The sequence below is a fragment of the Anomaloglossus baeobatrachus genome, chromosome 7, assembly GCF_048569485.1.
Source record: "Anomaloglossus baeobatrachus isolate aAnoBae1 chromosome 7, aAnoBae1.hap1, whole genome shotgun sequence".
Taxonomy (NCBI): domain Eukaryota; kingdom Metazoa; phylum Chordata; class Amphibia; order Anura; family Aromobatidae; genus Anomaloglossus; species Anomaloglossus baeobatrachus.
In genome coordinates this window covers 165,209,888-165,233,162 of record NC_134359.1, presented here as the reverse complement: position 1 = coordinate 165,233,162, position 23,275 = coordinate 165,209,888, and the positions used below count along the sequence as shown (strand labels likewise).

At 48.6% G+C, this 23,275-nt stretch overlaps 1 protein-coding gene across 1 annotated transcript in view; it reads left to right on the top strand.

Annotated features, from left to right (window-relative positions):
• Positions 1–22,462, top strand: part of SGO2 (shugoshin 2) — a 170,526-nt gene extending 148,064 nt beyond the window's left edge. Inside the window, exons 7-9 of the mRNA XM_075317793.1 lie at positions 12,497–14,467; positions 21,119–21,248; positions 21,358–22,462. Coding sequence (XP_075173908.1) covers positions 12,497–14,467; positions 21,119–21,248; positions 21,358–21,487 — 2,231 coding nt within the window. The 3' untranslated portion in view covers positions 21,488–22,462. The remainder of the gene's footprint in view (positions 1–12,496; positions 14,468–21,118; positions 21,249–21,357) is intronic.
• The last annotated feature ends 813 nt before the right edge of the window (positions 22,463–23,275 follow it).

Below are 23,275 nucleotides of genomic sequence, written 5' to 3'. Positions count from 1 at the left end.
GGGCGTGGCCTGGCGGGCATCGCGTGAGGGGGCGGGCCTTGCCAATCGGTTAATCTATGCAGGGGCGGGGCCAGCGGGCATCACGTGCGGGGGTGTGGCCTAGCGGGCATCGCGTGCGGGGGGCGGGCCTGGCCAAACGGTTAATCCATGAGGGGGCCAGGGCCGAGCCGAGCGGCCAATCCGACGGTTGTCACTGTAAGGACACAATTTTGGAGCAAGACAGACAGACAGAATAAGGCAATCTATATATATAATTGCCTTATTCTGTCTGTCTGTCATGCTCCAAAATTGTGTCCTTACGGTGACACAAAGCTGATTGGCCGCTGGGCCCGCCATGGCCCTGCCCCCCCACACGGATTGGCCTCTCGCCCTGGCTCTCTGCAGGCCCCGCCCCCCTCACGCAATGCACGCTCGCTCTGGCCCAACTGACACGGAGCTCCGACTCCCAGGTGAGTACACACACACACATCAGATCACACTCACTCTCACACACACCTCACACATCACATCCACACACTCACAACATCCTGGGATATCGCCTGCTTCTACACCGGCTCCGTCACGATCCCAGCAGCGCCAGACATAACCTTGCGATGCTGGGATCTTGACGGAGCCCGTGAACGCTGGTAACCATTATACACATCGGGTAACTAAGGTCCCTTGGTTACCCGATGTGTATCATAGTTACCAGTGTACACCGGCTCCGTCACGATCCTTGCAGCGCCAGACATAACCTGAACGCTGGTAACCATTATACACATCAGGTAACTAAGGTCCCTTGGTTACCTGATGTGTATCATAGTTACCAGTGTACACCGGCTCACACTCACTCTCACATACACCTCACACACACATCACATCGCATCCACACACTCACAGCATCCGGCGATATCGCTTGCTTCTCGGCCTCGATACTGTCCTGTTGTGACCTTCCAGGACCTGCCGGAGGATCACATGGCCAGAAGCATATGGTATCTCCGGATGTTGTGAGTGTGAGCGTGGATGTGCGATATCGTCAGTGTGTGTGTGTGAGTGTATGCGATCGGGTGTGTGTGAGTGTATGCGATCGGGTGTGTGTGAGTGTATGCGATTGGGTGTGTGTGAGTGTATGCGATCGGGTGTGTGTGAGTGTATGCGATCGGGTGTGTGTGAGTGTATGCGATCGGGTGTGTGTGAGTGTATGCGATCGGGTGGGTGTGAGTGTATGCGATCGGATCTGTGAGTGTCGGCAGAGGAGCACGGCGTGCTGGAGGAGGCTGGGAGGAGAGAGGCTGATCTTGGGGACGGCTGGGAGGGGGAGGCTGATGCTGGGGGAAACTGGGAGGGGAAGGCTGATGCTGAGGGAGGCTGGGAGGAGGGAGGCTGGGAGGAGAGAGGCTGATCCTGGGGAAGGCTGGGAGGGGGAGGCTGATGCTGGGGGAGGCTGGAAGTAGAGAGGCTGATGCTGGGGGAGGCTGGGAGGAGAGAGGCTGATGCTGGGGAAGGCTGATGCTGAGGGAGGCTGGGAGGGGAAGGCTGATGCTGAGGGAGGCTGGGAGGAGAGAGGCTTGGAGGAGAGAGGCTGATCCTGGGGGAGGCTGATGCTGAGGGAGGCTGGGAGGAGAGAGGCTGATCCTGGGGAAGGCTGGGAGGGGGAGGCTGATGCTGGGGGAGGCTGGAAGGAGAGAGGCTGATGCTGGGGGAGGCTGGGAGGAGAGAGGCTGCTGCTGGGGGAGGCTGATGCTGGGGGAGGCTGGGAGGAGAGAGGCTGATGCTGGGGGAGGCTGGGAAGAGGGAGGCTGGGAGGAGAGAGGCTGATGCTGGGGGAGGCTGGGAGGAGAGAGGCTGATGCTGGGGGAGGCTGGAAGGAGAGGCTGATGCTGGGGGAGGCTGGGAGGAGGGAGGCTGGGAGGAGAGAGGCTGATGCTGGGAGGAGAGAGGCTGATGCTGGGGGAGGCTGATGCTGGGGGAGGCTGATGCTGGGGGAGGCTGGAAGGAGAGAGGCTGATGCTGGGAGGGGGAGGCTGATGCTGGGGGAGGCTGGGAGGGGGAGGCTGATGCTGGGGGAGGGTGGGAGGAGAGAGGCTGATGCTGGGGAAGGCTGGGAGGAGAGAGGCTGATGCTGGGGACAGAGAGGAGAGGCTGATACTGGGAGGAGAGAGGCTGATGCTGGGAGGAGAGAGGCTGATGCTGGGAGGAGAGAGGCTGATGCTGGGAGGAGAGAGGCTGATGCTGGGAGGAGAGAGGCTGATGCTGGGAGGAGAGAGGCTGATGCTGGGAGGAGAGAGGCTGATGCTGGGAGGAGAGAGGCTGATGCTAGGAGGAGAGAGGCTGATGCTAGGAGGAGAGAGGCTGATGCTGGGAGGAGAGAGGCTGATGCTGGGAGGAGAGAGGCTGATGCTGGGAGGAGAGAGGCTGATGCTGGGAGGAGAGAGGCTGATGCTGGGAGGAGAGAGGCTGATGCTGGGAGGAGAGAGGCTGATGCTGGGAGGAGAGAGGCTGATGCTGGGAGGAGAGAGGCTGATGCTGGGAGGAGAGAGGCTGATGCTGGGAGGAGAGAGGCTGATGCTGGGAGGAGAGAGGCTGATGCTGGGAGGAGAGAGGCTGATGCTGGGAGGAGAGAGGCTGATGCTGGGAGGAGAGAGGCTGATGCTGGGAGGAGAGAGGTTGATGCTGGGAGGAGAGAGGCTGATGCTGGGAGGAGAGAGGCTGATGCTGGGAGGAGAGAGGCTGATGCTGGGAGGAGAGAGGCTGATGCTGGGAGGAGAGAGGCTGATGCTGGGGGCACAGAGGCTGATGCTGGGGGCACAGAGGCTGATGCTGGGGGCACAGAGGCTGATGCTGGGGGCACAGAGGCTGATGCTGGGGGCACAGAGGCTGATGCTGGGGGCACAGAGGCTGATGCTGGGGGCACAGAGGCTGATGCTGGGGGCACAGAGGCTGATGCTGGGGGCACAGAGGCTGATGCTGGGGGCACAGAGGCTGATGCTGGGGGCACAGAGGCTGATGCTGGGGGCACAGAGGCTGATGCTGGGGGCACAGAGGCTGATGCTGGGGGCACAGAGGCTGATGCTGGGGGCACAGAGGCTGATGCTGGGGGCACAGAGGCTGATGCTGGTGCAGCATGGGGGATGGAGCACGATGGGGAAGTGCGCAGCATGGGGGATGGACCACGTTTGGGAGTGCGCAGCATGGGGGATGGACCACGTTTGGGAGTGCGCAGCATGGCGGATGGAGCACGTTTGGGAGTGCGCAGCATGGCGGATGGAGCACGTTTGGGAGTGCGCAGCATGGCGGATGGACCACGTGTGGGAGTGCGCAGCATGGCGGATGGAGCACGTTTGGGAGTGCGCAGCATGGCGGATGGAGCACGATGGGTGCGCAGCATGGCGGATGGAGCACGATGGGGGGTGCGCAGCATGGGGGATGGAGCACGATGGGAGGTGCACACCTCCCCCCAACACACACACACACAACACACCACACCACACACACACTGGGAACCACAAACACCACCCTACACAGACACCCACACACACAGACAACGCTGCACACACACAACACCCAACACACAAACACCGCAGCATACATAAATATACGCACTTACCACGCAACACACACACATTGCACAAAACATACCTCCCCCAAAAACACACCACACCCACACAAACCGCGCAACACACACACACACAACGCTACAGACACACAGCGCTCCACAAACAACGCAACACACATACAACACCGCTCTCACCCCCGCCACACCCAGACAACACCCAGAACATGTACAGCGCCTACACAAACACTTGGTAACTACACACAACAACATATATATATATATATCTATCTATATATATATAATATATAACAAAAATCATACATTAACTACACAATACGTAAATTCTAGAATACCCGATGCGTAGAATCGGGCCACCTTCTAGTTATATAATAATATATATATATATATATATATATATATATATATATATATATAGATAGATAGATAGATAGATAGATAGATAGATAGATAGATAGATAGATAGATAGATAGATAGATAGATAGATAGATAGATAGATAGATTTTAGATTTTATATATATATATATATATATCTGTATGTATGTATATATGCATGTTGTGTGTGTATATATGCATATATGTTTGTATATATGTGTAACACACACAACTATATATACACACACACACAATAAATATATATATATACACACTATGTATGTATATGTGTGTGTGTGTGTGTGTGTGTGTGTGTGTGTGTATATATGTGTATATATGTGTATATATATATATATATATATATATATAATGTCTATTGGGACTTGAACGTTGCACTGTAAAATGAAATGTAGAAAGGGCTAGGGGGGATTAAAGCAGGACAGTTAGGGCGCTTTTCCATCTGCGATTTCCTGGTGCGAGTGCGATCTGATAAAAAATCACATTGATTGCACTCGCACCAGTGTTAAAACAATGAGACCGTTTCCTCTGTCCCGTTTGTTTGGGGTTTTTTTTCTCCACACGAATCGGGCTCTCGATGCTATCACAGCATGCTTCAATTTGCACAGAGTCTCGGCTGACGTGTGTAAAATCGCACTGCACTCGCATGTTATGCAACTGCAGTGCGGTGCATGCGGAGATGGGGAGAAAGTGCTCCCTCCATCTTCTCCGCTCCTGTGACACAGCCACATGACCCTCGGCTGACACCGCAGCCGTGGGTCATTAGCATATATGCTCCTGCATCGGAAGCAGTACGAAAGTGGAAAAGTGCCCTTATACTTAGTCTCTTGTGCTGCTATAACACTGCTTATGTGTCTGTTCATTAATCCTCGTACAAATTCACTGCTTCCTCCACCCATAGTTAGTCCCTTCATCTGTGATTGGTTGCAGTCAGACCGTGCCCTTATTCTGTCACAATGTCTACAATTGGTTGGTATCATACGCGCTTTTCTGCATCCTTATAGTTTCTTAAAAAATAAATATCGTAGGGTCCCCCCCATTGATACTATCATACTAGCATATGGGTACAGGCTGTAGCCTCCAGCTGTCTGCTTATCTTGGCTGTGTATCAAAATAAGGGGACCCTATGCGGCTTTTTTTTTTTTTTTTTAAATAAAAATATGAGCAAAACGACATGTGCCATGCCCTCCCCTCCCCATTCAGTTTTGATACCAAGCCATAATGAAGCTGGTATTCTCAGGCTGGGGAGGGCCATAGTTATTGGGCCTCCAAGTCTAAAAATGGCAGCCTGCAGCTACACTGAATTGTCCCTAGTCGTGACCGTCTGATGCCTTGCAGATCAGATGCCACACAAACCTTTAAAGGAAAATATCAGGAATAATAGCATCTTTCAAATATTCAGTGTTGATAGTGATGAAGGCAAAATAGCTTCTTTAAGGGTGGTGTCACACAAGCCATAATTTTATTAATCTCACAATTCCACTGTAGGGGCGAGAGATTTTGTATTTTGATGGTCATTTTCAGTAAATATGCAGTGGAAATAAAGTATTTGCGGTATTTCTGTTGCTAATCTGGATCAAAATCCAAAAGTACAAGATTAGATTTTGTGAAGAGCGTTAACTGTATGGCTATGTGCGCACGTTGAGTTCTATTACGCAGCGTAAATAGTCACTGCATGTGAGTCCCAGAACGCAGCCGAAAAGTTGCGTTTTGAGACGCATTCGGCAGAACGCAATGTGCGCACATTCCTGCAGAATTCATGCGTTCTGGATGTTCGCTGCCATGGGAAAAGCATCCAGAGCGCATATTTTTGACAGTGCGGTCCCACTCGGCTCTGCTTCATCCCTATAGAGTTGCAGCAGAGCCGACTGGGACTGGAATGTCAAAAAGAGCACATGGCTGGCAGCGGGAGACAGCCGCGCGATCAGAATGAACTCTGATAAACTTCACCCGACTTCATTGTGATCGCGTGGCTCTGTGTGTGTGCCGCGGCTTGATTTGTGGTCACAGGTGAAGGACTCACCTGTGACCGCAAATCTGAGTGACTGCAGTGAGCCGCGCGATCACCGGTGCATTCACTCAGGTTACCTGCGGCCAGCTCGAGTCCTCCACCCGAGACCTGTGGCCGCGGGTAACCTGAGAGACGTCCCCGCTGACAGTTGTATTGCAAATATAAAAATGGCTATTTTTTGAGTCTATACATTATGTTAAACTATAACATATTGATTAATCAGACAAAGTGTACTTGGTTACAAAATCTTCTATATATTTAAGGATTTCTGTGTGTTTGTCTTGAATATACAATCAAAATAGTAATAATTCTGGCACACTGGAAAAATTCAGGACATGTGGAACAATTCTTTGAATGCTAAATCAGTTTATTCGTGCACAAAGTTGACGATAATTCATCCAACGTTTCGACCGTACAATAATGGTCGTTATCAAGGATCAATTTATCTATAATCACAGGAAATATGTACAGAAAAAAGAAATTAATACAAGGTATAACATCGATTAATGTGATTTCATACACAACATGCATCATAAATCTAGTCATGCACTGCACATGATAAACATGAGGATATGCAAAAAAGGAAAAATACATAAGATATACAGAAACCTATCCGGCTGAGAGAATGCATAATGATAATAATACGAGTACAGCAAGCACCCACCTATATCAACAATGCGAGGGTACACGTTCAATGATAAATGGTCATCGCCAATAAGTATAGTGGAATAAAAAAAATTGTGATCCTAAGTATAAAATACAAAAGAAAACCACGTGAAACAGTCATCCAGGGACAATATCTTTTCATTACATAACGTATCCACAGGATGGTTACAAAAAATATGTATGTACCTCATGTATAAGTCAGTCGACAATGAAAAGGGTGGTAATGACCACAGGACTTGAAATGACATGTATCAAAGGTTGTTTCTGAATGAAAATCAATGATAACATCATAATTAGGGTGTGTAAAGAAAGCATAAAATAGTTTTGACCAAGAGAAGCACACTACCTGGACAGTGACCATAGAAGCAAAGGTTTGGATTATTCTGAGTCCCTCACTGAGAGATTCTCAGTTGCCTCCAACAATCTAAATGCTAGAGATGACAGATATGCAAGAACAGGAACATATATGAGATTGTAACATCAGTATAAGATACAATGATCAAGGGATACTAAGGATGAAATCTCCATATTACCTTATTTCAACGTTATCAGACATTAGATATTAGGTACTATTTTCATAGGGAAAAAAGGTGCGCATGTCCCTTTAAATTCTGTGAAAGACCATATAAAGAGTGTAACTCAATGTAAAGGAAGTGTAGGTAAAAGAGAACTAGTAGAAACACATACCTGAGGTATATGAAACAACATGCAATAAGTTCCCAGTTGGAGTAAGGGGGAGAAAATCTGGGAGGAAGCATAGATCGGAATCAGTGGAAATATTATAAAGTGCCAATCAGAGTGAACCGTAGTATAACACATACCTGTAATGTGCTGGCATTGGGTATAGGCCCCTGGACAGTGCGCAACCTACTATGGCAGGGCAGCCTTATATATTGCATACTGATAAGCACCATCAGTCCCACTTCCTGGACGTGGAACGCAGCGTGTCGCCCGTGGAGCGCACGCCGCGCATGCGCAGTACCGTCACCAGCACCGCGCATGCGCAGGGGGCGAACCACCAGGCAGCAAACAGAGGAGATGGTAGAAGGGCGTGGAAACCTAAAGAGGCGTGTGTATGACATAATGGGTGTGGAATGGCAGTGAACAGGCCTGTGGATTGCACGCAGATCGAGCGCTGCGCCTGGCTATTAGCACAACGCCCGAGCCGGGCACAGAACACAGGTCATAGTGTATGGCTTATATCAGTGTGAGGGAAAAAGGTATACAATGCCTATAAAGTGCCGGGTGACATGATTACCAGGTGAGGGAAAACCGATGATGGTGCCAGAGGGTGAGGGATCAGGTGGAGGGAGCCTAAAACAAAAGGAAAAAATAGAGGTATATTAAAAACCAATTAAAAGTCATGTCAATACTACTCCTTATAATGGTTCTTATACTGAAGTTTCACAAAAGAGTAAACGGCAGGTAATAGAGCAATACCTTACAGTATACAAGAATATGAGGAGACATCATATAAGAATATTGAAATGAGGACAAAGGGGTCACCATAAACCAAATATGAAGTATCATCAGAGCGACACTGAAATGAGACAAATCACAATCATATACACATATCATGTTCTCTATTCAGACCCTTGGGTTCCAATGTATTCAAGGTGAAAATCCAATAAGATTCCCTCTCCTTGAGGACACGTATACGGTTGCCACCTCTTCTAGAGGGAGGAACGTGTTCTAGTACCTGATACTTGAGTTGGGCAATGGTGTGACCATGTGTAATAAAATGATATGGGATTGGTAGAAGGATTTGTTTGCACCGTATAGTAGATTTATGTTTACTTATGCGGTCTCGGATATGCTGGGTGGTTTCCCCAACATATCCGAGACCGCACGGGCATTTAATTAGATAAACCACAAAAGAGGATTCACAGGTGAAAAAACCTCGTATAGAAAAAATGCGGCCCGACAGCGGATGAGTGAAAGTGCTCCAATAGCTCGAGTCCTCCACCCGAGACCTGTGGCCGCGGGTAACCTGAGAGACGTCCCCGCTGACAGTTGTATTGCAAATATAAAAATGGCTATTTTTTGAGTCTATACATTATGTTAAACTATAACATATTGATTAATCAGACAAAGTGTACTTGGTTACAAAATCTTGTATATACTTAAGGATTTCTGTGTGTTTGTCTTGAATATACAGACAGACAATATACCATTGTAACAGAAACCTTATGATTTATTTACATCAAATATCTGATGGTTTTGTGTGTTTGCTATCCATTGAAATAGAAACTCTGATTGATTTAGTTCAACAATCTGATGTTTTATGTGTTTGCTATATACACAGACAGACAATATATCCATTTACCTAGCTCAAATACCTGATGTGTATTCTTGGGAGATTTGAATGTCTGTGGGTTTATTACCCCATTGTCTGATGTGTGGTGTATCTCTAGTTCATCTATGCCCAAAGATTGGCCATCAAAGGGCATGGATCAATAAGACTACAACACATTAACTTTAAGGTTTGTAATTATTGTACAAACCTTTATTTAAGATCAGAGAAGTATAGCACAGACAGAAGCTCGTGTAAGGGTCCCTTCACACTTAGCGATGCAGCAGCGATCCGACCAGCGATCTGACCTGGTCAGGATCGCTGCTGCATCGCTACATGGTCGCTGGTGAGCTGTCAAACAGGCAGATCTCACCAGCGACCAGTGAACAGCCCCCAGCCAGCAGCGACGTGCAAGCGACGCTGCGCTTGCACGGAGCCGCCGTCTGGAAGCTGCGGAGACTGGTAACTAAGGTAAACATCGGGTATGGTTACCCGATGTTTACATTAGTTACCAGTGTGAGCAGGGAGCAGGGAGCCGCGCACACTGAGCGCTGGCTCCTTGCTCTCCTAGCTACAGTACACATCGGGTTAATTAACCCGATGTGTAATGCAGCTACATGTGCAGAGAGCAGGGAGCCGCGCACACTGAGCGCTGGCTCCTTGCTCTCCTAGCTGCTGTACACATCGGGTTAATTAACCCGATGTGTACAGCAGCTACATGTGCAGAGAGCCGGAGCCGGCAGCACAGGCAGCGTGAGAGCTGCAGAGGCTGGTAACTAAGGTAAATATCGGGTAACCACCTTGGTTACCCGATGTTTATCTTGGATACAGCTTACCTCAGCTGTCAGACGCCGGCTCCTGCTCCCTGCTCGCTTCATTTGTCGCTCTCTTGCTGTCACACACAGCGATCTGTGTGTCACAGCAGGAGAGCGGCTTTGAAGAAAACGAACCAGGGCTGTGTGTAACGAGCAGCGATCTCGCAGCAGGGGCCAGATCGCTGCTCAGTGTCACACACAGCGAGATCGCTAATGAGGTCACTGCTGCGTCACAAAAAGCGTGACTCAGCAGCGATCTCGGCAGCGATCTCGCTGTGTGTGAAGCACCCCTTACCTGTACCGAGACGTCCGGTCAGTGTTGGGGTTTTCCAGGAGTTCTCTGTCCTTGGTGTGCTTCTGATTCTAAAGCTGGTGTCACACATAACGACGACGACAACGACGTCGCTGCTACGTCACCATTTTCTGTGACGTTGCAGCGACGTCCCGTCGCTGTCGCTGTGTGTGACATCCAGCAACGACCTGGCCCCTGCTGTGAGGTCGCCGGTCGTTGCTGAATGTCCAGCTTCATTTTTTGCTCGTCACTCTCCCGCTGTGACACACACATCGCTGTGTGTGACAGCGAGAGAGCGACGAAATGAAGCGATCAGGAGCCGGCACTGGCAGCTGCGGTAAGCTGTAACCAGCGTAAACATCGGGTAACCAAGGGAAGACCTTTCCCTGGTTACCCGATGTTTACGCTGGTTACCAGCCTCCGCTCTTGCTGCCAGTGCCGGCTCCTGCACTGTGACATGTGGCTGCAGTACACATCGGGTAATTAACCCGATGTATACTGTAGCAAGGAGAGCAAGGAGCCAGCGCTAAGCAGTGCGCGCGGCTCCTTGCTCTCTGCACTGTGACATGTAGCTGCAGCACACATCGGGTTAATTAACCCGATGTGTACTGTACCTAGGAGAGCAAGGAGCCAGCGCTAAGCGCGGCTCCCTGCTCTCTGCACATGTAGCACAGCGACGTTATGATCGCTGCTTCTGCTGTGTTTGACAGCTAAGCAGCGATCATAACAGCGACTTACAAGGTCGCTGTTACGTCACCGAAAATGGTGACGTAACAGCGACGTCGTTGTCGCTGTCGCTAAGTGTGACACCAGCTTTAATGTTCCAGGCAGATGATGTTCAAAGCTCCTTGGTGATTGTAAGTATTTAACTGTACTTAACCTTTGTATGTTGATTATACAAAAGTGTACGCAATATCATACTTTTCCTTTAAGTTTGTATTTTATATTAACCTTTATAATAAAATTACTTAATTGCCTTCTTTAAAGCCGTATCTGAACCTTAGTGCTAAAAATATAGCAAAACAGTGCGACTCACTTCAGTTTCTACATGGAGTGGACAGGAGCAGCGGTGTTGTACACCCGCTCCGGTCGGCTTCATGTAGCAGAGCTGGATGCGTTGCGGGACCTCATGGATTACGTCGGACCTGGAGGGGTGTTTGGGGATTTTAATAAAGTGGTGAAAGAGGGTGTTTTTTTGTCTTTTATTTCAAATAAAGGATTTTTCGGGTGTATGTGTTTATTTACTTTCACCAGGTTAATCATTGGGGGTGTCTCATAGACGCCTGCAATTTTTAGGCTGGGGGGCTCCCCATCCTGAAAATACCAGCCTTCAGTCGTGTGGCTTTACCCTGGCTGGTTTCAAAATTAGGGGGACCGCACGTCATTTTTTTTTTTATTTATTTATTTTACTGCACTACATAGACCCGCCCACCAGTGGCTGTGATTGGTTGTAGTGAGACAGCTGTCACGCAGCATGGGGACGTGTCTGACTGCAACCAATCATAGGCGCCGGTGGGCGGGGGAAGCAGGGAATAAGAGATTGAATAATGGGCGGCCAGCATTTTCAAAAGCAGGAGAAGCCGCCGGAGCAGTGTGACAGCCATGCCGCGCCGGTAATCGGTCAGTGATCGTTGAGTATGAGAGAGGGGGAGAGGGATAGACCGACAGAGAGAGAGAGACCGACAGGGAGACACAGACCGATAGACAGACAGAGAGAGACCGACATTACAACCAGTACGCACAAAAGAAGTGACATGTTGCTTTTTAGAACGCAGCGATTTGGCAGCAGCCGAAAAGCTGCGTTCTAATACGCAACGTGGGCATGGATTATGCACAATCTTCATAGATTGTGCAGGGGACGCAGGACGCATGCAGATCGCAGCGTAACTGCATGAAAATACGCAACGTGCGCACATAGCCTTACTCATAAGTTAATATTTTTTTTTTGGTGCTGCTCAATTTCACTGTCCACCAGAGTGGATGCGGAATTGTAGAAATCTCATGCCCATTGTGCCTTTTTTGTTTTGTCCCCCCCCCTCCCCCGGGAGGGGCAGTTTTATGTACAGATTTCCCCCATAGAATCGCATTACATCTGGAAAATCTGCATATGGATTTTTGCTGTGGGAACACTAAAAATGCATGCAATTCACACATGACTGTATCAATACAGTTTTGTCAAAGCCAAATACTGAGAAGTATCAAAAACAAAACCTCTTTATTCAAAACATGACAAAAAAAAGACCAAAATCACGTCAAAAATACTATTATACATGTAAAGGAAAAATGCCAGTAACCTAGATTAGTGAATAGGTGCACATATGCTTCAAAATCAAAAACTCATTGTGGGAACGTGCTCTTATGAATCCATCAAAGGGGTGTTAACAATTTCACATTAATGAATCAGAGTGGGGGTGGGGCCCTCCTAGGACATGCCTGATGTTGCTCAGACTAAATTTGTTTTTGTATTTTCAGAACCTCTTTCATTATGCATCGAGGACAGAAGACGGCAATCTCTCTCCACCGAGAAAGTCAGTGATCCCATATTGCCACTGGATGAAGTCTCTTTCCCTAGAAACAGAAATGCACTAAGTGGTGGATTTGTCACGAGAAGGCGGAAAAGGTCAACGGTATCTCATTCTTTCAGGTTGTCTAAAAATGAGAGTATCCGGGGCTCTTTGGGCACAAGCAGGGATAGCTGTCCTAGCACACAATGGGAGATAAATACGGTTATCCTTCCTCCAGAATTGGGAGAGAGAGACTTTGGAGCAGAGCGCCCTATATTAGCCGTCCCTTTTGTGTCAAGAACCTCACATTGCTCTTTACTGTCTGAAAAATTGGAGTCTCCTCAAAACAGTGATGTGGACAAATGCCTCAACCAAGCTTTACTTAAAGAACAACCAATACAAAGTGAAAATCAACTGGAGGTTGTACCGATTGAGGAAAGTGATCTTCAGACTTCATATCCGGGGCAAGAGAAAACCGTGTATGAAGCCGATATGGAAATGACTACAAGTGAGTCAGCGTCAATAATTGCAGTGTTGCCTAAAAAGAAGACCCAAGCTTCCAAAAACAAATCCTGCCTACCCGTGAAAAAGACATTAAGAAGAGTGAGGTCAGTTCGAGAAAAAACCAAGAAACATTTGTCTCCTGTTGACCAAGAAGATATTGACTTGTCCAGCAGCAACGAAAAGGGGAATACTGCCAAGTCCAATGAGAATTCAGCAAGTGCTGGACGTTATAATCCTTTAAGATGTGTTTTATCGGGGCCTGGCGTTGAAAGATTTTATTCTCTAGATGCTGACCCTGCAAGGTCTGAGTGCCCTGCAGCACCTGTTTTGGGAAGCAGAACCCAAATAATTCCAGATGACCAGGTATTGGATGGTGAAAAGTCTGAACTGACATTAACTCTAAAAGAAAATTGCACAGAATCTGGTGTCAATGCTGATATGGCACCCAAGAAGACAAAATCCAAAAACATTAAAGAAGCCTCAAAAACAAAACGTTCCAGTAAAAAGGAAAAGAACAAGAAATTAATGAAACAAGAACAAACAGACGAAAATGTAACCAGAGCCAATGAACAAATAGACAGTGGCAAGAAAATCAATACTTTGCTGAGTAATAATGTTAAAAATCTAGAGCCAAAATTACGAAGGGAGACCTATGTTGTAAGTGCACCAAAAGATCATCCATCCGCAGCTGATATAATGGCCAAAATTCATGAACTTAATTATATGAGAGAAACGTATTTGATTGCTGAACCAAGCCCCCTGGTCACTGTTACATTAAACTCCTCAGCTGTAATAGGAGGGAATGACATTCTTGTAGAGCTACCACCTTCTGTGGACGCTTCTGCCCCTAAAGATGTCCCTCACAAGATGAAAAACCCATCTGAAACTAAAAAATCCGATTGTGAAGTGGAGCAGAGTAATCCCATCTCTGACACTGAAGCTCTTCATGATCACAAGAAACGACCTGTCTCCAGATGTTCAGGGAAGAAGACAACATCAGGACTCTTTTCTGAGCCAGACAAAAGGAAGACTTATATTTTGTCTAGTAAACAAAATGATTTAACTGGTAAAGCTCCACTTGTTCGGGAAAGCTTTATGAATAGAACGTCTGGTCAGAGTGGTAAGGCTGGCAAGGTCGCTGACATGGTATACAAGAATGACTCTCTTATGCTTGATATGGTTAGTGAGTCCATTCTTGATAACACAATGTGCAACAGTTTTGCAGAATTTCCATCAGCCACCGATCCTGAAAGTAATTTATCAATTGACATGTCAAAAAGTATTCCGGCTCCTGAGCTCCCGGTGCCCGAGGAATGTAATAAGGAGCCTCTGCCTGTTCCAAACAATAACTCTGTTCAAGATGAAAATGACAACGGCCATCAAAATGACACAAACAAAACAGAAATGGAGATGAATCAGCAGTGTATGGGCCAAGGTATGAGACACCATGAAATAGGTACTACATTGTCGTGTAAATCTTCTGTGTCTACACGAGTTTGTATTAGTTCATTTCTTTATTGTAGTTTCATAGTGTTTTTAGCTCACAAACAAGTGGTCTGGCATGTGGCAGACTAGAGGTTCTGGTGCTGCCTGGTCCCCACCAGTCTCTACTTCATGCTGCAGCCATGATGTTCTGACAGAAATATGTGACTGCTACTCCCCATTGGCTCCAGCTGATGTGTCCTCATGTAGGCATGTTATTACAGCAGGAGGTGGAAACTGGCAGGGAACAGGTTAAAAAGAAATAAACCAAGCTACTGCCTCTGTTACATCTGAATGTCACAGACTGAAAATTGCTGTATTGATGGGTTAAAGATGGTTCTAATGTCTTTGGAGATATCCATTAGTGGACCAGGATACAGCACACCGGGTGTATGGGATTCAGGGCTTCTCAGTTGCTCTGTAGAATAAATATTTCTTTTCTTTGTCGCTCCATTGGGAGACCCAGACAATTGGGTGTATAGCTTCTGCCTCCGGAGGCCACACAAAGTATTACACTTTAAAAGTGTAACCCCTCCCCTCTGCCTATACACCCTCCCGTGCATCACAGGCTCCTCAGTTTTATGCTTTGTGTGGAAGGAGGCACACATCCACTCATGCATCTCAGATTAGTTATATCGGTTGGAAGAAAAGAGGACCCCCACTGGGTCCCCGGCATGTTCCCTTCTCACCCCACTATGTCGGCGGTGCTGTTAAGGTTGAGGTACCCATTGCGGGTACAAAGGCCGGAGCCTCATGCCGTTTTCCTTCACCATCCCTTAGTGACTCTGGGAGAAGTAGGATCCTGACCGGTCATCCATTCACTGGGACCGGGCTCCCTCCGCAGCCCCTGTGGGAATCTGCTGGACAGGAGTCGATTCATCCTCAGGGACCGGGCCCTGCATCGATAAGGTACTCTGTGTCCCCATGGGGACTGTGCATGGAGCGCCTTCTTCCCGGACGCTGCAGCAGCTGCTGATTTGTGAAGACCGGCGGACTTCCGCGCCGACCGCGCCTGCTTGTCGGCCGCGGTCTTAAATTTAGTCCCCGGCTTCATCGCAGCCTAGTAGCAAAAATCCCGCCCCCGGGCCTGCCTGTCAGGGGTAAGGGCGGGACGGCCGGCCTGACGTCGGCTGTGAGGGCCGGAGCATCCTGTATGTTTCCTCCCCCCTCACTGATCACTGTGGGGACCCCAGATTCCCGCACTTTTCTAGCACCGCCCACGGCTCCACTCCTCCCCTGAGAGCTCCGGCAGCCATGTTTTTGGCATTCTGCCGGTGGAGGATTATCAGAGAAGAGCTGCAGCTCTGGGAGACCTAAGGCAGGGAATCTGGAGGACACACTCTCCGCTTTTTAGCGGTCGGTAAGCCACACCGGTCACCCGGTGCTGGTCCCCTCCAGGGTGCCGGAATAGATACGTATTTATATACATATTTCTGTTCGGTCGGGCTGTATACCCCTTCCCATATACCCTCAGTGATCACTCTCCTAGGAGACAACAGCATGTCGTCCACAAGGAGCAAAGGTGCTAAGGCACAGGGTTTTTTTGCGACCTGTACCTCTTGTGCGGCTATGTTACCTGCGGGTTCCACCTACCCTCACTTTGAGCAATGCTCGACCCCTGTTTCGCTTGCTCAGCCGGAGCCTCGGTCACTAGTGGGCCCCTCGGCTCACGTAGACCCCCCCTGCTTCCCCTGTCCAGGCGGCAGGGACAGAGTTTGCTGCGTTTGCTGAGAAACTCTGAGTCACTTTCACAATCCATGGCTCAGTCTATGGACAAATGGTCTGCCAAGCTGCTAGAAGCTTTGCAGTCCAGACCGGTCCTTACACAGGCCCCGGTCCCCGTTAGCTCGTCTCCTCCAGGCCCCTCTCGGTCCGCGCCGCAGCGCGCTCCCAGGTTGGGCCCTAGGTCCCACGCGGAGGACTCCTGCCCGGACCTCAGTCCCAGACCGACTAAGCGGGCTCGCTGGGAATCTTCCCCGACTTCTTCACGCTGCTCGGGTTCCCAGCTCGAGGACTCTCTGGAGGACGAGGCGGACGTCGCAGCTCAGGGCTCTGAACCTGACGTTGCCCTCAATCTTGATACACCTGAAGGGGACGCCTTAGTAAATGATCTTATCTCATCCATTAACCAGGTGTTAGATCTGTCTCCCCCGCCTCCACCTGTAGAGTCGGCTTCTCAGCAGGAGAAACACCAGTTTCGGTTCCCCAAACGTACACGGAGTGCGTTTTTCGATCACTAACTTCAGAGATGCTGTCCAGAAGCCCAGAGCGGTTCCGGACAAGCGCTTTACTAAGCGCCTTACTGACACACGTTACCCCTTCCCCTCTGACGTTGTTAAGGGTTGGGCTCAGTGTCCCAAGGTGGATCCTCCAGTCTCTAGATTGGCGGCTAGATCTGTGGTATCGGTGGCAGATGGCTCATCGCTAAAGGATGCCACTGACAGGCAGATAGAGCTCCTGGTGAAATCCATCTATGAAGCCACGGGCGCGTCTTTTGCCCCGGCCTTTGCAGCCGTGTGGGCACTACAAGCTATCTCAGCTTGTCTGGCTGAGATTAATGCAGTCACACGTAATTCTGCTCCGCAGGTTGCGTCTCTGACTTCTCAAGCGTCAGCTTTTTCTTCCTATGCCATGAACGCAGTCCTAGATTCTGCTAGCCGTACAGCGGTGGCATCCGCTAATTCTGTGGCAGTCCGCAGGGCCATGTGGCTGCGCGAATGGAAGGCAGACTCTGCCTCCAAGAGGTTCTTAACCGGTTTGCAGTTTTCTGGCGACCGATTGTTTGGCGAACGATTGGATGAGATTATTAAGGAATCCAAGGGAAAGGACTCCTCCTTACCCCAGTCCAAACCTAAGAGACCTCAGCAACGGAAAATTCAATCGAGGTTTCGGTCCTTTCGTCCCTCCGCCAAGCCCCAATCCTCTTCGTCCAGCAGGCCGGAGAAAGGCCAGAGGAACTCCTATGCGTGGCGGTCTAAGTCACGCCCCCAAAAGGCCGCCGGAGGCGCTGCCTCCAAGGCGGCCTCCTCATGACTCTCGGCATCCCCGAACCGCATCCTCGGTCGGTGGCAGGCTCTCCCGCTTTTGCGACGCCTGGTGGCCACATGTTCAAGACCGATGGGTGAGAGACATTCTGTCTCACGGTTACAGGATAGACTTCAGCTCTCGTCCTCAGACTCGTTTCTTCAGAACCTCTCCGCACCCCGCTCGGGCCGACGCACTTTTTCAGGCAGTGGTCACTCTGAAGACAGAGGGAGTTGTGATCCCTGTTCCCCCTCAGGAACATGGTCGCGGCTTTTACTCCAACTTGTTCGTGGTGCCAAAGAAGGACGGATCATTCCGTCCCGTTCTGGACCTCAAACTGCTCAACAGACATGTGAGCACCAGACGGTTTCGGATGGAATCTCTCCGCTCGGTCATCGCCTCGATGTCACAAGGAGACTTCCTAGCATCGATCGACATCAAGGATGCTTGTCTCCATGTGCCGATCGCACCCGAACATCAACGCTTCTTGCGTTTCGCCATCGGGGACGAGCACCTTCAGTTCGTGGCATTGCCTTTCGGCCTTGCGACAGCCCCACGGGTGTTCACCAAAGTCATGGCATCCGTTGTGGCGGTCCTACACTCTCAGGGCCACTCGGTGATTCCCTACTTAGACGATCTCCTAGTCAGGGCACCTTCTCGGGTGGCGTGTCAACACAGCCTTACAGTCGCTCTGGCGACTCTCCAGCAGTTCGGGTGGATAATCAACTTCCCAAAATCCCAGTTGACACCGACCCAATCACTGACTTACCTCGGGATGGAGTTTCATACAGTCAGTGGTAGTCAAGCTACCGCTGGACAAACGGCTGTCCCTGCAGGCAGGGGTACAATCTCTTCTTCGGGGTCGGTCATACCCCTTGAGGCACCTCATGCACTTCCTGGGGAAGATGGTGGCAGCGATGGAGGCAGTGCCGTTCGCGCAATTCCATCTGCGGCCACTCCAATGGGACATTCTCCGCAAATGGGACAGGAGGTCGTCTTCCCTCGACAGGAACGTCTCTCTGTCCCTTGCAACCAAGACGTCTCTTCAGTGGTGGCTCCGTCCCAATTCTCTATCGCAAGGAAGATCCTTCCTACCCCCAACCTGGGCTGTGCTCACCACGGACGCGAGCCTGTCAGGGTGGGGAGCGGTTTTCCTCCACCACAGGGCTCAGGGAACCTGGACTCCGGTAGAGTCCTCCCTTCAGATCAATGATCTGGAGATAAGGGCGGTGTATCTAGCCTTATTGGCCTTCCATCGGTGGCTGGAGGGCAGACAGATCCGTATACAGTCGGACAACGCCACTGCCGTCGCATACATCAACCATCAGGGCGGCACGCGCAGTCGTCAGGCCTTCCAGGAAGTCAGGCGGATTCTGCAGTGGGTGGAAGCCACAGCCTCCACGATCTCCGCAGTGTACATCCCGGGCGTAGAAAACTGGGAAGCAGATTTCCTCAGTCAGGGCATGGACGCGGGGGAATGGTCTCTTCACCCAGACGTGTTTCGAGAGATCTGTCGCCGCTGGGGAACGCCGGACGTCGATCTCATGGCGTCACGACACAACAACAAGGTCCCGGCCTTCATGGCACGGTCTCAGGATCACAGAGCTCTGGCGGCGGACACATTAGTTCAGGATTGGTCGCAGTTTCGACTGCCTTATGTATTTCCTCTTCTGGCAATGCTGCCCAGAGTGTTACGCAAGATCAGGTCAGACTGTCGTCGCGCCATTCTCGTCGCTCCAGATTGGCCGAGGCGATCGTGGTACCCGGATCTGTGGCATCTCACGGTGGGTCAACCGTGGGCGCTTCCAGACCGCCCAGACTTGCTGTCACAAGGGCCGTTTTTCCATCTGAATTCTGTGGCCCTCAACCTGACTGTGTGGCCATTGAGTCCTGGCTCCTAGCGTCTTCAGGATTATCTCAGGATGTAATTGCCACTATGAGACAGGCCAGGAAACCAACGTCCGCCAAGATCTATTACAGATCTTGGCGGATCTTCTTATCCTGGTGCTCTGATAATGGTTTTTCTCCCTGGCCGTTTGCCTTACCCACTTTTCTTTCTCCTTCAATCCGGAATGGACAAGGGTTTGTCACTCGGCTCTCTCAAGGGACAAGTTTCGGCGCTCTCCGTATTTTTTCAAAAGCGCCTGGCCAGGCTTCCGCAGGTCCGCACGTTCCTGCAGGGAGTTTGCCACATAGTCCCACCTTTACAAGCGTCCGCTGGAACCCTGGGACCTTAACAGGGTGCTAACGGCTCTTCAGAAACCACCTTTCGAGCCGCTGCGGGATGTCTCCTTATCACGTCTTTCGCAGAAGGTGGCATTTCTAGTGGCAGTTACATCACTCCGAAGAGTGTCGGAGCTTGCAGCGCTGTCATGCAAAGCCCCTTTCCTGGTTTTTCACCAGATTAAGGTGGTTCTGCGTCCTGTCCCGGAATTTCTCCCTAAGGTAGTATCCCCTTTTCATCTCAATCAGGATATCTCCTTGCCTTCATTTTGCCCTAATCCAATTCACCAATGTGAAAAGGATTTGCACTTTTTGGATCTGGTGAGAGCACTCCGGTTCTACGTGTCTCGCACGGCGCCCCTGCGTCGTTCAGATGCGCTCTTTGTCCTTGTCGCTGGCCAGCGTAAGGGTTCGCAGGCTTCCAAGTCAACCTTGGCTCGGTGGATCAAGGAACCGATTCTTGAAGCCTACCGTTCTTCTGGGCTTCCGCTTCCTTCAGGGCTGAAAGCCCATTCTACCAGAGCCGTGGGTGCGTCCTGGGCATTGCGGCACCGGGCTACGACTCAGCAGGTGTGTCAGGCAGCTACCTGGTCTAGTCTGCACATTTTCACGAAACACTATCAGGTGCATACCTATGCTTCGGCAGACGCCAGTCTAGGTAGGCGAGTCCTTCAGGCGGCGGTTGCACACCTGTAAGAGGGGGCCGTTTCGGCTCTTTTTTTATCAAGGTATTCTTTTACCCACCCAGGGACTGCTTTTGGACGTCCCAATTGTCTGGGTCTCCCAATGGAGCGACAAAGAAGGGAATTTTGTTTACTTACCGTAAATTCCTTTTCTTCTAGCTCCTATTGGGAGACCCAGCACCCGCCCCTGTGCCCTTCGGGCTGGTTGTTCTTTTGTGTACACATGTTGTTCATGTTGAATTGTTCTTTTGGTTCATGGTTCAGTTCTCCGAACATCCTTCGGATTGAATTTACCTTAGACCAATTGATAAGTTTTTCCTCCTTCCTGCTTTTGCACCAAAACTGAGGAGCCCGTGATGCACGGGAGGGTGTATAGGCAGAGGGGAGGGGTTACACTTTTAAAGTGTAATACTTTGTGTGGCCTCCGGAGGCAGAAGCTATACACCCAATTGTCTGGGTCTCCCAATAGGAGCTAGAAGAAAAGGAATTTACGGTAAGTAAACAAAATTCCCTTCGTTTGCTTTCCCAATAGAATCCTTTTTTTTTTTTCTGATCAGGAAGGTAATGTGCTCTGGGTTGTCGTTATTTTACGCTGTATCTAGAATTGGGGACTTCTAAGCATGTTTTGGGTCTGCGGATACGTACAAACAATAATCATTGTCTATTCTCTACAGATATTAAACCTTTTCAGGATCTTACAAACAAAAGTCGTGGCTCCACTAAACAGTCTTGTTCAGAAGAATCTCAAGGTCATGTTAGGAGAATACGCAATCCTGTAAACTACAAGGAGCCCAGTTTGTCAAAGTAAGCTGATAAAAAAAAAACAATGGTCATTGTTTGAAAAGAAAAAGGAGTATCAATGTCAATAATGTCGTAAATGTCATAATGTCTAAAGCCATGTGTGTACTTTCAGAAAACTGAGACGGGACAACAGCTTTATAGACACCACATTGCTTCCTCCTCCACCTGTTAGAAAAAAGGGGAAACAAGCAGGGACGCGGGATAAAGTCATGCATGAAGAAAGTGGAACGGGAGACGCCTGACAGTGGGCTAACAGCCGTATTCTCCTACAAGTCCACAAGGAAATTGTGTAATCTTACCTAGTTTTGTTCTGTTCAGCTTCTGTTTGTCAGAATGTAAATATTCTGCTGATATATTATTTTGTTAATAAAATATACCACTATTTTCAATCATTAGCATTTCATTAGTGCATTATAATTGGTTCCATGTTATACATTCTGGTATTTGTATAATATATACATATGTTCTTAAGAAACTGTTTATTGAAGTCAGTTGGAAGTGTTTTTATAAATAAACTGTTTTGTATTTTATGGTCATCTGATATAATGCTGTTTGTTTTGGCACATTAAGGTGATAGCCACACATGCCGTTTTTGATGCCATAACTACAATTAGATCTAGCAAGACACAAGTAATGTTTTTAAAATTTGAATCTACTTTTTGCCTGAAAAGCATGCGTTATTACATGCTGTAAGCTGGCCGTATTAAAGGAGTTGTCCGGTATTTTAATATTCATGGCCTACCCTAAGGATAGGTAATTAATGCCAGATGGGTGGGGTTGCAGCACCGTATCTCATCATTCGGTCCTGATGTTGGGTAGATGTTTAGAAATTTCTAGCAAGAGCGGCCGTGGTGGTGATTTCTGCCGGCTCAGAGCAGGTAGGCTTGTTGTTATTTTGCATATTGGGCTAAGTACTAAGTCCCAGATAAACCCTATAAAGTACCAGACAACCCAAATTTAATCTACTATTCTGCTCCGTCTTTGATGGCTCAGCACTGTCTGCCAAAAATGTTACCTTTGCAATTTTCAGCTGAAACTAGGATGTATGGCATTACTGGCCGAGCATTAGCATATAGCAGCACATTCATTCTACAGGTTTACTCTGGCATATTTAGTAGAATGTGTATAATTGTTTCCTTTCCGGCCAATTGTGGCCAACTAAATGTTAGTTCACCGGTTTACCATTGTCTTGTACCAGATTAATAAAGAATCTATTCGTCTAGTCTTCTACACAGTCATAATGCCATTTTCTGACCATATAGAAGATCTTGTTTGTATAGAAACAGGAGAGCTGTCAGAGGCAGCTGTAGACTGTCACACAAGTGTCCGTATAGGGGACAAATGAAGTAAGTGGCTTTAGGAACACAATCACATTTTAGTGGTGGTTTTATTTATTTATTTATTTTTAGCCATGGCTTGTTGGGTTTTTAACTCTGTACCTGTAAATGGGAGTTCTGAAAAAAAGCCATCTCAATTCTAAGTACACTTTAATGGGGTGATGAGCACCGCTGTCACTTATATTAAATGGAGACAAAAAAACCCTATATTATTGAAGTCAGTGTCCAGCAGCAAAGTGTAAACTGCCCAAATTCAGTTCGTTTTTTTGAGCAATTATTTTCATGTGTATACAAAGAGTACAGAATGAGTGATACAAAATGTCCTCAGCGGGGTTTTTATACAATAGATCCAGATCCATCCACCCATATTACATGAACTACAAATTACGCTGACCTGTGCGGTTCTCAAACATTACAGACTAGCAAAAAAAGTTGGTTAAAGACACGATTGTTCCTCCCACCCACCTTGTATAGACCACCACATCAATTTTAATAAGGCAACATTGTACTAGGAATCTAATTTATTAAAAATATCCCAATTTTTTTTTTCTGTAAAAAAAAAAAACAAAACAAAACCTGACATGAGTAAAGTTTGTTTATAAACAGCTTGAACTATGTTGAAATGAAAGCAAAACCATCAAAATCTGACAGAGGAATCCAGCCATTAAAGGGTTATTCCCATCTCCAAGCTCC